General features: G+C 46.5%; 1 protein-coding gene across 7 annotated transcripts in view; it reads right to left on the bottom strand.

Moving 5' to 3' along the window:
* Positions 1-5460, bottom strand: part of ARFGAP3 (ARF GTPase activating protein 3) — a 52976-nt gene extending 47516 nt beyond the window's left edge. For all 7 annotated transcript variants that reach the window (XM_081587823.1, XM_081587822.1, XM_081587821.1 and 4 more), the window contains exon 1: positions 5242-5460. In XM_081587823.1, coding sequence (XP_081443949.1) covers positions 5242-5310 — 69 coding nt within the window. In that variant the 5' untranslated portion in view covers positions 5311-5460. The remainder of the gene's footprint in view (positions 1-5241) is intronic.
* Between the last annotated feature and the right edge of the window lie 8171 nt (positions 5461-13631).

Consider the following 13631-nt stretch of genomic DNA (forward strand, 5'->3'; position numbering starts at 1 on the left):
CATTACAGTAAGGAATCCCTTCTAGTGGGCTGCCACACAGTGGGACCGACTCTGCCAAAGGTGCCATCCCCCTGCGAGAGGCCACTGTAATTCCTCACTCACTCAGCCAACAGGTGCCACTATCAGGAAGCCCCTGGCACACACACAGTGGTACAAAGGTGGCATGGGAAGAATCAACCTGAATGGAGCTCACAGCAGTCTAGCAGTCCTAGCAGGGAAGACAACACTAGTTATAATGCTGAACCTCAGTAAGCAAGGACAGGTACAAAGTTTTCTAGACAAGGTCCAAGTGGCATTTGGGACATCAGGAACAGAGTCTAAAAGGGCAGTAAGGCAAAAGCCTGTGCAGGAAGTGGCCCCGTGCAGGGAGATGACCCAGAGGCTGGGAGCACACAGCCCAGAGCAGGCAAGTCCGAGAATCACTCCTGAGGTGGTTGCAAGGCTCACATCAGGCTTTCTAACAAGCGGCCTCAGCATCTTCCTGACCCACCAACTAAGAATGTAGCTCCATGAGGGCTGGGGCCTTGAGCTGAGCTGAGCTGAGCTCTGAGCGTTGAGCCTGATACAAAGCAGGGACCAAATGCAAACACAGGTGGTCAAAGAACTCCTGAGCCAAGACTGTGACCTGTGGAGGCTGAGGTCAGAGTGCAGCTAGAAATCCCAGCCTGGCTCTCACAAGTGCTCCCTTGGTTCTCCTGCTGGTACGAGGACTCCACTGTGCTTTGATACGCAATCCCAAACCAAAACGACAAAGAATCGATGCTTCTGAATTGTGGTGTTGGAGAAAACTCTTGAGAGTCCCTTGGACAGCAAGGAGATCAGACCAGTCAATCCTAAAGGAAATCAACCCTGAATATTCATTGGAAGGACTGATGCTGAAGCTGAAATTCCAATACTTTGCCTACCTGATGCAAAGAGCCAACTCATTGGAAAAGACTCTGATGCTGGGAAAGATTGAAGGCAGGAGGAGAAGGTGACAACAGGAGACAGTTGGATGGCATTACTGACTCAATGGACATGAATTTGAGCAAACTCGGGGAGATGGTGGAGGACAGGGAAGCCTGGAGTCCTGCAATCCATGGGGTCACAAAGAGTTGGACATGACTTAGCGACTGAACAACAATGACAAACCAAAGTGGAGATACAGTTTTCTAAGCAAAATATCAGCTCTTATGGTAATAAAAATAATTTTGGACTAGCAGTTTGTTTTGCCTTGCGTGAGAATAATAATTACTATAGAAATCACAGCTAATATGTTCCATGCCAGGCATTGTTGCTGGTCAACGGAATCTTTCTAACAACTGTATAAGAAGGCACTTTTCTTATCCCCACCAGGGCCAGCTTCTGGGTGTGTGTGTGACCCATGCATTCACTCACATGGGGCCCTGCATGGCACGCAGAAGGGCCCATGAGTGGTTAATGCTCTGATGTGCCATCTTGAAATTCTTAATACTTTTCCAACAAGAGCCCTGCATGTTCACTTTGCATGTTTCAAGCTCCCTGCAAAGTTTATAAAGCCAGTCTTCATCCCCATGTTAGAGAAAACTAAGGAAATATGAAGTGAAGGGTCACAGCTAGGAAGTAGTATCACAGGGATGGGACCCCAGACAGGCAGTCTGCCCTCGAGCACACTCTCCACCCCTTCACTACGCTGCCTCCCTCCAGGCCAGGCAGCCCTTGATCTGTCCTCTAGACACAGGACCACTAGCTCCAAAAAGGCAGCAACCTGTCCCTTTTCCCATCGGTGCATCCTCAGCGCTTTGCGGTGCCCGGCACACTGCAGGTGCTTAACTGGTATTTGTTGAATGAACAACTCAAACAATCAATGCAACATTAAGGAACAGCTGAGATGGGAAGGATTTCACAAACTAGAAGACTGACCCTTTGAGTTAAACCTTTGATCTAGAGTAAATATTCACCGTACACAGAGAGGGAGAAGTTGGATGCCTCGTTCTAAAAATAAACCAAAGCGTCTTTAAGTACCTTTCCCGTGTCATGTGTCTTAGGAGTTCTTTTTAACCTTCTCATTTTAAAAATGCTTATTAATTCTTCCACGTCATTATAACTAGTTTTCATCTTTGCTTAGCTAAAGGTTTATTGTGCGTGTGTGCATGCTAAGTAGCTTCAGTTGTGTTCAACTCTGTGCAACCTGATGGACTGGCCCTCCAGGCTCCTCTGTTCATAGGATTCTCCAGGCAAGAACACTGGAGTGGGTTGCCATGCTCTCCTCCAGGGGATCTTCTTGACCCAGGGATGGAAACTGCGTCTTTTACGTCTTCTGCATTGGCAGGCAGTTCTTTACCCCTAGTGCCACCTGGAAAGCCCAATGGTTTATTCCCTTTGCGACCCCATGGACTATACAGTCCAGGGAATTCTCCATGCCAGAATGGTGGAGTGGGTAGTCTTTCCTTTCTCCAGGGGATCTTCCCAACCCAGGGATGGAACCCAGGTTTCCTGCACTGCAGGAGGATTCTTTACCAGCTGAGCTTCAAGGGAAGCCCAATGGTTTATTACTAACACTCAAATAAATAAAAAGTCTTAGTCAAGGAGTGTAGCACCATACTGTGGAACACTGCCACAAACTATTTTTGCTCAATGCTTTTATTAACCCTACTACAGAATATATGTTTTTACATAATTAAAATAATGACAAAAATAGCTGATATGTATCGATGGCCAGTATATTCAGGTACTACTTAAGTGTTTTTCTTGGATTTTCTCATTTAATCCTCACAATAACTCTCTGAATTAGACCCGGCTCATGCCCCATTTTCAGATGAGGAAAATAAGGCACAAAGTGGTCAAGTAATCTGCCCAAATAGGAAAAGGAGTACGTCAAGGCTGTATATTGTCACCCTGCTTATTTAACTTATATGCAGAGTACATCATGAGAAACGCTGGGCTGGAAGAAACACAAGCTGGAATCAAGATTGCCGGGAGAAATATCAATAACCTCAGATATGCGGATGACACCACCCTTATGGCAGAAAGTGAAGAAGAACTAAAGAGCCTCTTGATGAAGGTGAAGGAGGAGAGTGAAAAAGTTGGCTTAAAGCTCAACGTTCAGAAAACTAAGATCATGGCATCTGGTCCCATCACTCCATGGGAAATAGATGGGGAAACAGTGGAAACAGTGTCAGACTTTACTTTTTTGGGCTCCAGAATCACTGCTGATGGTGACTGCAGCCATGAAATTAAAAGACGCTTACTACTTGGAAGGAAGGTTATGGCCAACCTAGATAGCATGTTTAAAAGCAGAGACATTACTTTGCCAACGAAAGTCCGTCTAGTCAAGACTATGGTTTTTCCAGTGGTCATGTATGGATGTGAGAGTTGGACGGTGAAGAAAGCTGAGCGCCGCAGAATTGATGCTTTTGAACTGTGGTGTTGGAGAAGACTCTTGAGAGTTTCTTGGACTGCAAGGAGATCCAATCAATCCATCCTAAAAGAGATCAATCCTGGGTGTTCATTGGAAGGTCTGATGTTGAAGCTGAAGCTCCAATACTTTGGCCACCTCATGCGAAGGGTTGACTCATTGGAAAAGACCCTAATGCTGGGTAGGATTGGGGGTGGGAGGAGAAGGGGACGACAGAGGATGAGATGGTTGGATGGCATCACCGACTTGATGAACATGGGTTTGGGTAAACTCCGGGAGTTGGTGATGGACAGAGAGGCCTGGCGTGCTGCAATTCATGGGGTCGCAGAGAGTCGGACACGACTGAGCGACTGAACTGAACTGAATCTGCCCAAAGTGATGGGAAGTCATGGGGTCTGGATAACAATTTATAGGCAAACCCACACATGTCCTTCAAAAGCGTTCTTGGTATAAAGACACTGAGTTCTTATTTAAAAGGAGCATCTTCCTGTTGATGAGTTCAGTCAACGAGAATATATGTTGTGTTTCTGAGATAAAGCAGACAAAAATATATGGTTTCTACACTGCTAACTCTAGATCCTTACCTAGTCTAGTTTACAGCAACCACTCTTTACAAACAGATTCACGAAAATTTGAAAATCAAGAAAACAGCAAAGACATATCGGCACTGGAGAATTCCTGGAACCTTTCTCCTCCAGTCTTCTTACATTCATCAGATATCACCGCCCGTAAACAGCTTCCTTTTGTACTTCTCTGAGGCTGTAAAAATACTGGCTCCCCTCCACCTAGACTGAAAGATATCTAAATGTTGTAAAACTCTGGGACTTTCTGTGCCATCATGTCATGGCTCATGACCATGCTGCTTAACAGCTGTTCATTTTGGAGGTGGCAGTAGGGGCCAGACAGAACAGTCACGGAGAAGAGAGGAGAGTCCATGCTGACACGACCGCCCTTTGCACTGGTCAGGTTCCACTCCAACCTGTGATCTTTAGCGGAGGGTGTCACTTTAGCCCCATGTGTCATCCCATCTCTAGCCAGTCGCAAAAAGTGCTAAGAGTCATAGGGGTGGGAAACGGCCCCTGAGATGAAGAAAAAAAGGAAAACCCCAATCTCCAAGGAGACCCAAAGGGAAGGAAGGGAAAGGGTCTGTGCTGGGCTTTCTCAGCAAGAGCTAAGAGTTCCAAGTCACTTAGCAGCATCTACTTAGCAGCTTCATCAGGCACAGAGAAGACTGAAGCTGCCACCAAAGGACACAGGGAGCCAACCAGCCTCCAACTGGCGCCCCTAGGGAGCCTCAGAGGTGAGCTCGAAGGTGGGGAGGGGGCATGCCCAGCTTGCCCAGCGCCCAGCGCTGCCAGCTGGAGTTTCTGACCCGGTGCATGTTTCCTGGCTGGGTCACAGGTGGCCTGCCGGCCTTGCCCCCAAGTCGCAGGAGCCCCGTGTACGCCCCCCTCCCCTCCAGCCCTCTCTCAGGTCCCCGAGCTCGCCCCCAGCTCTCTCAGGAACTCAAGTGTCCACTCTGCTGCCCCCTCAAAGCCCCCTCTGCCTCCCGTAAGCTCCCAGGCCCCGTACGCCCCTGGGACCCCCAGATGCTCTCGCCTCCCGCCCCCAGGACTTCCCAGGTGTCCGCCCAGTCCTGGACCTTGGCGTGCGCCCCTCCCCCACCCCTCCCTTGCTGAAGCGGGGAGGGCAGCGCACCGACCGGACCCAGGCCAGGCCCAGCCGCTGCGGCCGCACAGTGCGACGTGTCACACAGGCCGGGCCGGCTCCTCCTCCCCGCGGCCGCGGCCACTGGCGCCGCAGGGGCCGCCCGCGGGATCCCGCAGGGATGCCAGGCGAGCCTGAACACTCTTGGCGGCCGTTACCTTGTTGGTGGGCACCGAGCGGAGGCGCTTGAAGATGGTCAGGATGTCTTGCTTGCTGGGGTCCCCCATGATCACTCAAGAACCGGGGCGCAGCTGGCCCCGCCAACCGGGAAGGGCAGAGCTGCGGCGGTTGACGCCTCCTGGAGGTAGACGCCGACCGAGGGGCGGGGCTGCCCGGGAAGATCGGACCCCGCCTCTCGATGGCCCCGCCCCGTCCCCGCCCACCGCCGCAGCGCACGCGCCCCTCGCCCCGCCTGCTCAAGCCCCGCCCCGGCGCGGCACGCGCATGCGCAGGGAGCCTCGCGCGCCTCCAGACCTCTACCTGGCTTTGGCTCTGGGCGGTGCTTGCCGCAGGCGGACTTGGGTCTGGTTTATGCGGGCGCTCACGGCTGCCCGAGGCACCACCGCTTCGGCTGACGCACTCCTTCCTCGGCCAGAGTCGGGCGACAGAACCTGCCACTCCAAGTGGCAAAGGAGAAAATTTGCAGGGCGAGGGCCTCCCTTCCGTTTCCCGATGCCCGAGGGCAGGATTTTCTCTAGTCGCCTTTTAATATATTTATTTATTTTGCCCCAAGCTAAAGCTGAGGCCTGGGTGGGAAGCGTCCTGTGGCGAAATTGGTTTTCTTAAAGTATCAGTTTGGGTATATCAGTTATTGTTCAGTCGCCAAGTCGTGTCGGACTTTTTGCAACTCCATGGACTGCAGCACGGCAAGGCTTCCCTGTCCTTGACGCTCTCCTGGAATTTGCTCAGACTCATCATGTCCACTGAATCAGTGATGCCATCCAGCCATCTCATCCTCTGCTGCCCCCTTCTCCTCCTGCCTTCAATCTTTCCCAGCATCAGGGTCTTTTCTAATGAGTCAGCTCTTTCATCAGGTGGCCAAAGTATTGGAACTTCAGCTTCAGTCCTTCCAATGAATATTCCGGGTTGATTGCCTTTAGGATTGACTGGTTTGATCTCCTTGCTGTCCAAGGGACTCTCAAGAGTCTTCTTCAACACCAAAGTTAGAAAGCATCAATTCTTTAGCGTTCAGCCTTCTTTATGGTCCAAAACTCACATCCATACATGACTACTGGAAAAGCCATAGCTTTGACTATATGGACCTTTGTTGGGAAAGTAATGTCTCTGCTTTTTAATACACTGTCTTATGTTTGTCATAGCTTTTCTTCCAAGGAGCAAGCGTCTTTTAATTTCATGGCTGCAGTCACCATCCTCAGTGATTTTGGAGCCCCAGAAAATAGTCTGTCACTGTTTCCATTTTTCCCAATCTATTTGCCATGAAGTGATGGGACCAGGTGCCATAATCTTAGTTTTCTGAATGTTGAGTTTTAAGCTAGCTTTTTCACTCCTCTTTCACTTTCATCAAGAAGCTCTTTCGTTCTTGCTTTCTGCCATAAGGGTGGTGTCATCTGCATATCTGAGGTTATTTCCCATAATTCAAAAATTTCAAATATTTCATATTTCTCCTGGCAGTCTTGATTCCAGCTTTTTCACTCCTCTTTCACTTTCATCAAGAAGCTCTTTCGTTCTTGCTTTCTGCCATAAGGGTGGTGTCATCTGCATATCTGAGGTTATTTCCCATAATTCAAAAATTTCAAATATTTCATATTTCTCCTGGCAGTCTTGATTCCAGTTTGTGCTTTATCCAGCCTGGCATTTCATGTGATGTACTCTGCATGTATAGTCATGTATGGATGTGAGAGTTGGACTATAAAGAAAACTGAGTACCGAAGAACTGACGCTTTTGAACTGTAGTGTTGGAGAAGACTCTTGAGAGTCCCTTGGACTCCAAGGAGATCAAACTAGTCCATCCTAAAGTAAATCAGTCTTGAATATTCATTGGAAGGACTGATGCTGAAGCTGAAACTCCAATACTTTGGCCACCTGATGCAAAGAACTGACTCATTGGAAAAGACCCTGATGCTTGGAAAGATTGAAGGCAGGAGGAGAAGAGGATAAGGATGAGATGATTGGATGGCATCATCGACTCAATGGACATGAATTTGAGCAGGCTCAGGGAGCTGGTGATGGACAGGGAAGCCTGGTGTGCTGCAGTCCATGGGGTCGCAAAGAGTCAGACACAACTGAGTGACTGAACTGAACTCTGCATATAAGTTGAATAAGCAGAGTGGCAATATACAGCCTTGCTGTACTCCCTTCCTGATTTTGAACCAGTTCATTATTCCATGTCAGGGTAAATCAGTGAGAGATAGCAATTCTCCTGAGGCGAAAGACGCTTACTGGGATATGATGAAAGCAGACAAGAAGAGAAGCTGGCTTTTTCCTATCTTTCGCTGACATTACTACCTGGAGGGTTTAAACGCTTGGAGAAGGGCACCTCTTTTGCTTAGTGGGTTGAAGCCACAAGGTAAGTGTCTCCCACGGGTCAGGAGAAGGATAACAGGTTTTGGAGTCCAGGCCCAGTTCAGCCAGCTCCCTCCCAGCTTTGCCATCTTGGTCAGATCACTTCTCTGAAGCTGGGCTGCTCCTCCCTACCATGGGGTGAGGGCTGGGGAATCAGTGCTCGGAAGTGCAGGAAAGCAGCTTCCCAGTGAACCCAGGGAAAGGCTTGAGCAGTTGTCTTTCTGCTTTTGAGGCGCCGTGAGGCATGTTCTCTCAGCTGGTCTGGTGAGATATCTTCAGGGAAGTTGGAAGCTTGCAGGGCTGGAAGTATTCCAAGGAAGGGAAATATACCACCTTCCAGAACAGTAAGTTACTTTTGCAATAAGTTTCAGCTCTGACTGAAAGTTCTTTCTTGTATTGAATCAAAGTATTACTTCCCTGGTGGCTCAGTGGTAAAGAATCTGCCTGTCAATGCAGGAGACAGGTTCAATCCCTGTGTTGGGAAGATCTCCTGGAGGAGAAAATGGCAACCCACTCCAGGATTCTTACCTGGAGAATCCCAGGGACCGAGGAACCTGGCGGGCTACAGTCTATGGGGTCACAAAGAGTCAGACACAACTTAATGACTAAACAATAACAACAACATTGCTGTAGTCCCTGTACTTTGTGTCCCGAGGTACTGGCTTAACCCTACATAGAATACCCTTTCTGATGAGAATGAAATCTTCTTCAGTTCAGTTCAGTCGCTCAGTCGTGTCCGACTCTTTGCGACCCCATGAATCGCAGCACGCCAGGCCTCCCTGTCCATCACCAACTCCTGGAGTCCACCCAAACTCATGTCCATTGAGTTGGTGATGCCATCCAGCCATCTCATTCTGTTGTCCCCTTCTTCTCCTGCCCTCAACCTTTCCCAGCATCAGGGTCTTTTCCAATGAGTCAGCTCTTCGCATCAGGTGGCCAAAGTATTGGAGTTTCAGCTTCAAAATCAGTCCTTCCAATGAACACCCAGGACTGATCTCCTTTAGGATGGACTGGTTGGATCTCCTTGCAGTCCAAGGGACTCTCAAGATTCTTCTCCAACAACACCACAGTTCAAAAGCATCAATTCTTCGGTGCTCAGCTTTCTCTATAGTCCAACTCTCACATCCATACATAACCACTGGAAAAACCATAGCCTTGACTAGACGGAACTTTTTTGGCAAAGTAATGTCTCTGCTTTTTAATATGCTGTCTACGTTGGTCATAACTTTCCTTCCAAGGAGTAAGCGTTTTTTAATTTCATCTTACTACCAAGTTATATATCAGATTCAGGGTATTGTCTACTCTGAGAAGAAAAAAATGTACAATAAAATGTAGACAGTATTTACACTAACAGGCATAGAAGGACTAAAGGAAGAAAAAATACCATCAGTGTTTTTTTCTCACCTGCTTAAGTGTTCTTCATAGAATTTATTACACCTAATGCCATAATATGTCATACTCCTCTCAACTGAATATAAGTTTTTTAGATCAGATGTATAGTGTCTACCTTTTTATTCCCAGCACCTAAAACAAAGCCTGACACATAGAATATATTCAGTAAGGATGTGTGGAATAGGCTTAGAATGTAGAAAGCTGCAAAGAATGTGATTCAGCATAATAATGAGAAACTGCTGGATAATGTTTAAAATTATAACTTGAGCCCATCAGAGAACTGGGGTTGCAAAGCAACCAAGTAAACAGAATTCCAAAGAGAGGTGCGCCTCCCCAAGACAGATGGAACACAGAATTCTGTCACCTTTGGCGAAGAACAGGGGAAAGAGGTGGCTGCCATACAAGTGGGCAAAAAGAAATCAGTTAAAATTTTAATGATTCTTTGAGGCCAAGCGTGGACTAGCATGTCAGTTTAGAATAGCTAGGGGCCTCAGAAACAAAGAGAGCTTGCTGTCTTCATTCACAAGTTCTTTTCTATAAAACCTCCATCAGAAGTTTTTCTTCCCAAGAAAGATGGAGACAAGAAAGATGGAAAGAAACCCCTTGCTGGGCAAGCATCCAACTTTTGGTGCATGGAAGTAGAAGCCCACCCGCTTTCTTCTCTCCTAAAAAGCAAAAGCATTAAATTCAGTCTCCGTTGGGCTGTAGGCAAAGAGCCATGGCTGCCAGGGGTAGAAGCCAAATCCAGAAATCCCAAATTCTGAAGAGGATAGAAAGTCCTCCTGCTCTCGAAAGAGTCTAGGCAGAAATTCACTGCTTCAGATCTGAGAAAAATAGAAGGGCCCAGTCAATAGGCAGGTCCACATTGCCTTCTGGGTATTGTCCTTGCTCTCTCCCTTTTATGAAGAGAGCCTGGTATGGTTGTGGCCAGGTAACATCTTACGGGAAAACCTCAATAATTTTTTTGGCCAGGGGCTTTCCAGGTGATACAGTTGGTAAAGAATCTGCCTGCTCAGTGCAGGAAACACAAGAGATGCAGTTTCGATCCCTGGGTCAGGAAGATCCCCTGGAGAAGGGAATGGCTATACACTCCAGTATTCTTGCCTGGAGAATCCCGTGGACAGAGGAGACTGGCGGGCTACAGTCCATGGGCTCACAAAGAGCTGGACATGGCTGAGTGACTAACACTTCAACTTCCCTGGTGGCACAGTTGGTAAAGAATCTGCCTGCTCAATGCAGGAGACACAAAAGATGCGGGTTCAATCCCTGGGGTTGCAGAGTCGGACATGAATGAGTGTGCATGCATGCTTTTTGGCCAACCCAATATTTAGTTTATTCAGTTGAACAGGACCTTGCTGAAAGCCCAGTGCCACTCTAGGAAAAGCTAGACATGCTTAGACAGTCATATGATGAATCACAAAGTGAGAATAAGCATAGACCTAATCCTTGCCCCAGTGGACTTTAGTTTGCGCTGAGAACAGATTGCTAACTTACAAAGGCACAACATTAGAGCTGTGAGTGGTGTTTGTTCAGTGCCTTACTGAGGACGGTAGCCCAGGAGACAACCTCTCACATTACCTTGAGGTACTGTTTCAAGAGGTAAGAGAGGAGCCTGGATATATATGACCTTTTGTTTCTGGAAAAAGTGGTCATTGAACATCTGAAGATCATTGCAAATCACAAATAACAGACATCTCAAATTAATGATTTTAGCGCTTTTCTCTTTATGGGAAGACACAAGCATCTGCAGTCTCTGAAATTTTGCCTTAGTTGTGTGTCTTAACTATCTAGGGGCCAGTATCCAAAACACATGCTTTCTGCTTGTCTCCATTCTGAGTTCCCCTCAGTGCATTGTCAGGGGGTGACTGCAGTGGTACTGGCTTGAACCTTGTAGAACTGGAATGGCAGGCAGCATATTTTTTTCTTTACAAAGAGAACACTAGCTCTTAGACATGCCATTTCGGTACAGGTCAGATACTTTTGAACATGACTTTGTGGAATCATGAGCAGCCTTATCTGATTTCCACCAGCCTCTATGTGCTCAGGCAGTGCACTTGTTATTGAAGCGACTTTTGTTTGCTTGCCTGCCAATGTCAAACTGACACTGGGTTGTGGTGAAGGAAAGCACAGCTTTTATTGCAGGCACCAAGCAAGGAGAATGGGCAGCTCATGCTCAAAGACCCAGACTTTTCAATGGCTTTCAGGGAATCTTTTTTTTTTTTAATTAATAAACTCATTTATTTTTAATTGGACGATCATTGCTTTACAATATTGTGTTAGTTTCTGCCATACATCGACATGAATCAGTCATAGGTATACAAATGTTTCCCTCCCTCTTGAACCTCCTTCCCACCTACCACCCCATCCCACCCCTCTAGGTTGTCACAGAGCACTGGGTTGAGCTCCCTGTGTCGTAGAGCAACAAGGGAATGGGTTTTAAAGACAACATTGAGGTGAGGGTTTCAGCTCATGGGCTTCCTTCTGATTAGTTGGTGGTGAGTTAACAGGGTGATGTTTCAGGAACCTTCTCCTTCCAACCAGTCTGGGCTCAGCATGTCATCAACATCCTCTACCTGGGGTGAGGGGAGAGGGGCCAGGTCTTAGTTTCTGCAGAACAACTCAAAGATATGCATCAGATTGTTACGATAATTGTTGTGAGGAGGAACTAGGTCTCTGCTTTACTGATGGGTTAGTTTTTTGACTGCTTCTCCTTTGCTCCTTTGTTTCTGCATTCCCTCATCTCCTTAATGAGTAGATGCTTGAGTCTGGTCTTTGGAGCTCAGGGAAGTCCTGGGAAACTAAACCCGTTTTTCACAAACAAACAACAGGGGACATGGAGGGGCTTTTGTACCCAGGAGGACCCTGTAGGGTCCTTCTTGATTTCACACTTTCGGAAATTCACAGAAGTGTCCTTTTGGGGTTTCTTTTGGCCACACTGCACAGCTTTCAGGATCTTAGTTCCCAGACAAGGTTTGGAACCTGTGCCCTCTTCAGTGGAAGCACAGAGTCCTAACCAATAGATTGCCAGGGGATTCCCCTTGATTGATTTTTTTTTTTTTTAAATAGAAATTTAAGCTGATGCCATTACCTCCTTTAATGAGTTAAAAAATTTGAAATCCTCATTCAGTTCAGTTGCTCAGTCGTGTCTGACTCTTTGTGACCCCATGGACTGTAGCACACCAGGCTTCCCTGTCAATCACCAACTCCCAGAGCTTACTCAAACTCATGTCCATCGAGTCAGTGAAGACATCCAATCATCTCATCCTCTGTCGTCCCCTTCTCCTCCTGCCCTCAATCTTTCCCAGCATCAGGGTCTTTTCCAATGAGTCAGCTCTTCACATCAGGTGGCCAAAGTATTGGAGTTTCAGCTTCAACATCAGTCCTTCCAATGAATATTCAAGACTGATCTCCTTTAGGATGGACTGGTTGGATCTCCTCTCTATCCAAGGGACTCTCAAGAGTGTTCTCCAACACCACAGTTCAAAAGCATCAATTCTTCGGCATTCAGCTTTCTTTATAGTCCAACTCTCACATCCATACATGACTACTGGAAAAACCATGGCTTTGACTAGATGGACCTCTGTTGGCAAAGTAATGTCTCTACTTTTTAATATGCTGTCTAGGTTGGTCATAACTTTCCTTCCAAGGAGTAAGTGTCTTTTAATTTCATGACTGCAGTCACCATCTGCAGTGATTTGGAGCCCCAAAATATAAAGTCAGCCACTATTTCCACTGTTTCCCCATCTATCTGCCATGAAGTGATGGGACCAGATGCCATGATCTTAGTTTTCTGAATGTTGAGTTTTAAGCCAGCTTTTTCACTCTCCTCTTTCACTTTCATCAAGAGGCTCTTCAGTTCCTCTTCACTTTTTGCCGTAAGGGTGGTGTCATCTGCACATCTGAGGTTATTGATATTTGTCCCAGCAATCTTGATTCCAGCTTATGCTTCATCTAGCCCAGCATTTCGCATGATGTATTCTGCATATAAGTTAAATAAGCATGGTGACAATATACAGCCTCATTGCTGTAATATTTTTAACATTACAGTATTATAAAAAATAATTGAAAAGTGAAATGAAAACTTATGTTTACACAAAAACCTATACTTGCAAACCTATACATGAACGTTTATAACACATTTATTTGTAATCATCAGAAACTAGAGAAATAGCCAAATATCCTTCAATTGGACTAACAAACCATGGTACATTCACTCAATGGAAACTATTCACAGTAAGTAGAAATAAAGTATCGATACATGTAACCATGTAGATGGATTTCAGATGAATTACGTGAAGTGAAAGATAAGACAATCTCAAAAGGCCATATGTTGTATGATTCTATTCATATGACATTCTGGAAAAGTCAAAACTATGGAAATAAAACAGATCAGTGGTTTTCAGGGGCTGGAAATATAAGGAAGGGTTGATTACAATGGAGCAGGGAGAAATCTGAGGGGTGAGGGGACAGTGCTACATCTTGATTGTGGTGATAGTTACATGACTATATGAATATGTCAAATTATACACTATTACAGGGTACATTTTACTGTGTGTAAATTATACCTTAAAAAATTGAAAAAAAAATGGGAAAGAAGCGCTCAGCGATATGGGACTTATAACACGTGAAATAA

This window comes from Giraffa tippelskirchi, chromosome 4, assembly GCF_054371585.1.
Source record: "Giraffa tippelskirchi isolate mGirTip1 chromosome 4, T2T-mGirTip1v1.2.pri, whole genome shotgun sequence".
Lineage (NCBI taxonomy): Eukaryota > Metazoa > Chordata > Mammalia > Artiodactyla > Giraffidae > Giraffa > Giraffa tippelskirchi.